The sequence below is a fragment of the Nycticebus coucang genome, chromosome 8, assembly GCF_027406575.1.
Source record: "Nycticebus coucang isolate mNycCou1 chromosome 8, mNycCou1.pri, whole genome shotgun sequence".
NCBI classification, from domain to species: domain Eukaryota; kingdom Metazoa; phylum Chordata; class Mammalia; order Primates; family Lorisidae; genus Nycticebus; species Nycticebus coucang.
The window spans coordinates 94,748,371-94,754,171 of record NC_069787.1 but is presented as its reverse complement, the minus strand read 5'-3'; the positions used below and the strand labels follow the sequence as shown (position 1 = coordinate 94,754,171).

At 57.1% G+C, this 5,801-nt stretch overlaps 1 protein-coding gene across 1 annotated transcript; it reads left to right on the top strand.

Annotated features, from left to right (window-relative positions):
• Positions 1–756: 756 nt before the first annotated feature.
• MST1 (macrophage stimulating 1) lies at positions 757–5,624 on the top strand. The gene is given in 19 exon segments (XM_053600037.1): positions 757–896; positions 1,608–1,755; positions 1,837–1,949; positions 2,029–2,143; positions 2,222–2,358; positions 2,445–2,539; positions 2,542–2,570; positions 2,718–2,836; positions 3,040–3,208; positions 3,386–3,516; positions 3,617–3,719; positions 3,847–3,983; positions 4,075–4,110; positions 4,200–4,314; positions 4,480–4,557; positions 4,694–4,840; positions 4,920–5,026; positions 5,125–5,264; positions 5,385–5,624. Coding segments are annotated over 19 exon segments (2,133 nt in total). The 5' UTR covers positions 757–844; the 3' UTR covers positions 5,547–5,624.
• The last annotated feature ends 177 nt before the right edge of the window (positions 5,625–5,801 follow it).

The following is a 5,801-nucleotide window of genomic DNA, read 5'->3' as shown; positions in this document are numbered from 1 at the left end:
CGCCGCGCCGCGCCACCAGCCGCGCACGCGCATCGGCCCGCGCCCGGCTTCCGCTAGCGGACCCTCTCTGCGGCCTCCGGACCAGGTGTTCCCTGCATCAAGTTCAATGAAAGGCGGGCGCTCTCAGCCCAACCTCCGAGGAACGCAACGACGTTCTAATCGGGATCCCTAGGCCACCTGTCTTAACTCCTACTCATACCTGTAGACCCAGCTCAGACGTCCCTGCCAGAGTCCCTGCTACCTGTCACCCCCACCCCTGTTTAGGTCCAATGGACAGTCTTTCTCACCTTCCCTGGGATGGCACTTCTGGTGGGCGCGGTGGGACTCCCTGGGCTCCCCTGCCTGGGTGTGGGCTGACCTCCCTACAGCTGGGGCCGATAAGTCAGCAAATGGGGGAGGCAACATTGGAGCTGGGGTAAGTAATGTTCCCCACTTTACGAGGGAAAACTGAAGCTCAGGAAAGTTTAATGTCACCACCCAGGGGCTGGAACCCAGGTCTCTGGCAGCTCCCACTTTTACAATGCCTTTGAGTAGACTAGGCTGCAGAGGGCATCATCCCCACCTCAAGGCACCCACACATTCCCACCAAACCTTCCCAACACCTAGCCACTGTGTTGGGAGGACTCTCAGGGGTCTAGCTATACCGGGGTGAGGGTCCTTGCACCTGACTCACAGGGCCTGAAGCCTGACCCCACCCAGATCCTGCCACAGGGTCTCTCCGATCAGGCCCCAGCAGGCCTACAGTGGAGGTGTGGAGCCAAAGCCACCCAATCCTGTAGGGACAGATTTCACAACTTCCCGGATAGGGCTGTGTTGAGTCATATTGCAGCCTTCAGCTAGAAGAATGGGGTGGCTCTCGCTCCTGCTGCTCCTGATGCAATGTTCAGGGGTCCCTGGTGAGTACCCCCTACCCTGATCCCCATCTACCTTCAGGAGAAGGTTGGCCCCATCCTACTATTCCAGGATGGAAACTAAAGGAGGAGCTCACTTTCCTACAGGGCATGGAGCAGTGACCTTGGCCTCCTGAGCAGAGCTTAGAAGCCCTGGGAACACACACACACTGCCCACTCAGGCCTCCATTAGCATGTCTGCTGCAGCATTGAAGCTGTCTGTATTGGAACCACACAGATGTGCAAACACACATGTGTGGACAGTGACCCCCTCCTGAGTCTGAGGTACCCCTCTAACTTAGCATATGCCTTTGTGCAGGTGAGAGCCCAGACCTGGAGTCAGAGTACTTAGGCTTGGTCCCTGCCTAGGTAGTGTGATGGCTCTGAATCTTAGCATTCTCATCTGAGAGATGAGATGGTGCAAGCTCCATAGAGCAAGCATCATCACTCACGGTTCTCATGGAGTATATGTGTTAGACTTAAGCCCAGTGCCTGGTGAGTGGTAATAACCACAATGTCTAGGACTGCTTCCCTCAGGACATTTTCTTAACAAGTAACTAAACAGAGGGCTGGGATGGCCTTCAAATATGCACACAGGGCTTATTCTAGAAGCCTTGCAGCTTTCATCCACTAAATGAACAAGATGTGGCTAGGCCAATATACATGTATTGACATGTATGCCCACCTGCACTGTGTCAACACATATTCAACCTGCAGGGCAGCGCTCGCCATTGAATGATTTCCAGGTGCTCCGGGGCACAGAACTACAGCACCTGCTACATGCAGTTGTGCCTGGGCCTTGGCAGGAGGATGTGGCAGATGCTGAGGAGTGTGCTGGTCGATGTGGGTCCTTACTTGACTGCCGGTGAGTGGCCACCTAACCTAGATATGACTGGAGATGATGGAACATGAGCTGCCTGCTTATCCTGTGCCTTCTCCTCCCCAGGGCTTTCCACTATAATGTGAGTAGCCACGGTTGCCAACTGCTGCCATGGACCCAGAACTCACCCCATACACATCTGCAGCATTCTGGGTGCTGTGACCTCTTTCAAAAGAAAGGCATGTGACTGTGGGAGTGGGGCAGCAGTAAGGGACCTAGGGCCTCAGCCTGCGTTGATCTTCCTTCTGTTGCTCCCAGACTACATACGGACCTGCATCATGGACAATGGAGTCCAGTACAGAGGCACTGTAGCCACTACCGCAAGTGGCCTGCCCTGCCAGAGTTGGAGCCACAAGTTCCCCAATGACCACAAGTGAGGCAAACACCTTCCCTCTTTCCTGCCTGGAGCCTTCCCCTAGCGAGCACTCTAGAGATGCTCTCTGCCCCCCAGGTACACCCCCACACTCAGGAATGGCTTGGAAGAGAACTTCTGCCGCAATCCCGACGGGGACCCGGGAGGACCCTGGTGCTACACCACAGACCCTGCCGTGCGCTTCCAGAGCTGCGGCATCAAGTCCTGCCAGGAGGGTAAGGGGTGCAGGCTCAAGCTCCAGGGAGGGAGGGAGGGACTGGCCCCAGGCCCAACCACCAACGCACTGGCCTTGTGCCTCTAGCCGCTTGTATTTGGTGCAATGGCGAGGATTACCGTGGCGCGGTGGACCGCACTGAGTCGGGACGCGAATGTCAGCGCTGGGACCTGCAGCGCCCGCACCGCACCAGCACCCCTTCGAGCCGAGGAAGTACTCGTGGGGGGGATCAGCGCCCAAGGGACCTGGCTAGGGGAGGGCCCAGAACTTTAGGAGCAGGGCCCTATATAAGCAAACTGGGCGCAGCCAGATGAGCCTGAGTCCCAGAGTCTTTGTTCCCGTCTCGTTATTAACCCCCAGGTTCCTCGACCAAGATCTGGACGACAACTATTGCCGGAATCCGGACGGCTCGGAGCGACCCTGGTGCTACACCACCGACCCGCAAATTGAGCGAGAGTTCTGCAACCTCCCTCGCTGTGGTAGGCGGCGGGAACTGAGCCTGGGAAATACGGGAGGCTTAGCTTGACTTAGCTAGGGAGGGAGTAAGGGCTGGGCGTGATCTGGGGGTGAGCTGAGAGCAAATTCCGCGCGGCACTGTAGACTAGCGAAAGGCGGGCCTAGTCCCTATCCTAGCGGGATCTCAGCTCCAACTTGGGGTTCGACCTGCCTCGGTCCATCCAAGGGTCTGTGGCACAGCCCCACCACGAGGCGACGTCTCTAAACTGCTTCCGCGGAAAGGGTGAGGGCTACCGAGGCACAGTCAATACCACCGCCTCAGGCGTACCTTGCCAGCGTTGGGACTCGCAGAGCCCACATCAGCATCGCTTTGTGCCCGAGAAATATGAGTGCAAGTAAGGTGGCACATGGGCGCTAGGGATGTACTTCTGTGGGAGGATGGAGGAGGGTAGTCCCTGGGCGTGAACTGAAGGAAAGTGGGGTCTGGGACAGAGCTGGAGACCCTGCCCTACTGGGAGGCTGGCTGATGGCTAGGTGGGACTCTTCCATGGCTAAGTGGGGCTCCTGCTTAGGGACCTTAGGGACAACTTCTGCCGGAACCCCGATGGCTCCGAGGCACCCTGGTGCTTCACATCTCGGCCTGGCATGCGCGTGGCCTTCTGCTACCAGATCCAGCGTTGCGTGGACCATGTACGGACAGAGGGTGAGACTCCAGCAGGGGGGCCACAGAGCCAGGCTGTAGGCGTGGAACCTGAGAGAGTTGGGGTGAGGACTGGGGCTGATGGCCACCCTACCTGCCACAGACTGCTACCATGGCACAGGAGAACAGTACCGCGGGACCGTCAGCAAGACTCGTAGGGGTGTCCAGTGTCAGCGCTGGTCAGCAGAGACCCCGCACAGACCACAGTGAGTCTGTCAGTGCACCTGGCCTCACCTGGGCCTTAATCCTTCAGTGGCAAGCTTTGGTATTTCTGATAGAGTCTGGACAAGGCTCGAGGGTACCCTGCTATGATTTGCTCCCCATCCTGCCTAGGTTCACACCCACCTCTGCCCCACACGCCCAACTGGAGGAGAACTTCTGCCGCAACCCTGACAGGGATAGCCACGGGCCCTGGTGCTACACTATGGACCCAGGGACCCCATTTGACTACTGTGCCCTGCGGCGCTGTGGTAAGCACTGGTGACATTCCCCCATGACCCTGCCTCAGCACATACTTGGAAAGGTTGGCCCCTCTTAACCCTAGTGAATTTCATCTTTCAGATGATGATCATCTGCCATCCATCCTGGACCCACCAGGTTTTGACTTGGGCCATTTGTGGGTCAGGGCCCTTTTGTTCTCTACCTCTATCCAATCAAGGGTTCATCCAGCACACTTCATCCCCCAGACCAGATGCAGTTTGAGAAATGTGGCAGGAGGGTGGATCGGCTGGACCGATTCAAGCTGCGTGTGGTGGGGGGCCAGCCAGGCAACTCACCCTGGACAGTCAGCTTGCGTAACCGGTGAGGCATAACTGTGTTTCCCCAAGAAAGGAACTGAGGCTGTGTCCTCTGTAGTTATGGCAGTAGAGGGTGGGAACCTGTCCCTATCACACAGATCCTAGCCAGACTGCAGGTTCAGCCATGTCTCAGGACTCACTGTTCCCTGTATAATCTACACTTCTCCAGGAAGGGCCAGCATTTCTGCGGGGGGTCCCTAGTGAAAGAGCAGTGGGTAGTGACTGCCCGGCAATGCTTCTCCTCCTGGTGAGCCTCCCTTAGGTTTGGGAACCCAGGCCCACCCCTTTGGGTTCATCCCTCCCCCTGCCACCTTCCCCAGACAAGCCAACCTTGGGACAGCAGAATGGGAGTTACAAATGATCTAGCAGAGTTTCTCTCCCAGCCATATGCCTCTCACGGGCTATGAGGTATGGTTGGGCACCCTGTTCCAAGACCCACAGCCCGGGGAGCCAGGCCTGCAGCAGGTCCCAGTAGCCAAGATGGTGTGTGGGCCCTCAGGCTCCCAGCTTGTCCTGCTCAAGCTAGAGAGGTAAGTAGACAAGTTGAGAGGGTAAGATGGGGCTAGGCCTTGTGGTCTCAGGCCCTGAGTGTCCCCATTCCTGCTAAAGATCTGTGACCCTGAACCAGCGTGTGGCCCTGATCTGCCTGCCCCCTGAGCGATATGTGGTGCCTCCAGGGACCAAGTGTGAGATCGCAGGCTGGGGTGAGACCAAAAGTAAGAGCACAGTGCATGGGCATGGACTGTTCTAGGCCTGGAGGTCCAGTTCTGGATCCTGCTGCAGGGCCCTCTCCTCCATTTTCCCCTCACTGTAGATACAAGTGATGGCACAGTCCTAAAGGTGGCCTTGCTGAATGTCATCTCCAACCAGGAGTGTAACATCAAGCACCGAGGACGAGTACGGGAGAGTGAAATGTGCACTAAGGGACTGCTGGCCCCTGTGGGGGCCTGTGAGGTCAGTAGCAGGGCCCCAGGGCTAGTCCAGGGAGGGTATGGGGGTCTGGAAGTGTACTACTTCATCACAGGAGGCTAGTCATTGCCCTGGTCCTCATCATGTGGTTCTCCAATCTACCAGGGTGACTACGGGGGCCCACTTGCCTGTTTTACACATGACTGCTGGGTCCTAGAGGGAATTATAATCCCCAACCGAGTATGTGCGAGGCCCCGCTGGCCAGCTGTCTTCACACGTGTCTCTGTATTTGTGGACTGGATTCACAAGGTCATTCGGCTGGGCTAGGCCCAGCCCCAACCATATATGCTTTGAGGAGGATGAAACTTCCTGTCAGACATAAAGTCACCTTTCCTCTTTATGCCTCCACAGAGTGCTTCTTAGCCTCTGCTTCCAGGGAATGAGTTGGTGACGCCTCACTAGCGCCTGGATGGTTTGAACTTAGTACACCCTGGGGGTTAGAGGTCTGGCCCTGGAACTACCCTGCCTGAGGGTGCTGTGGATGAGGCACGGCCTCACTAATCTCCCAGATATCCTCTTAGG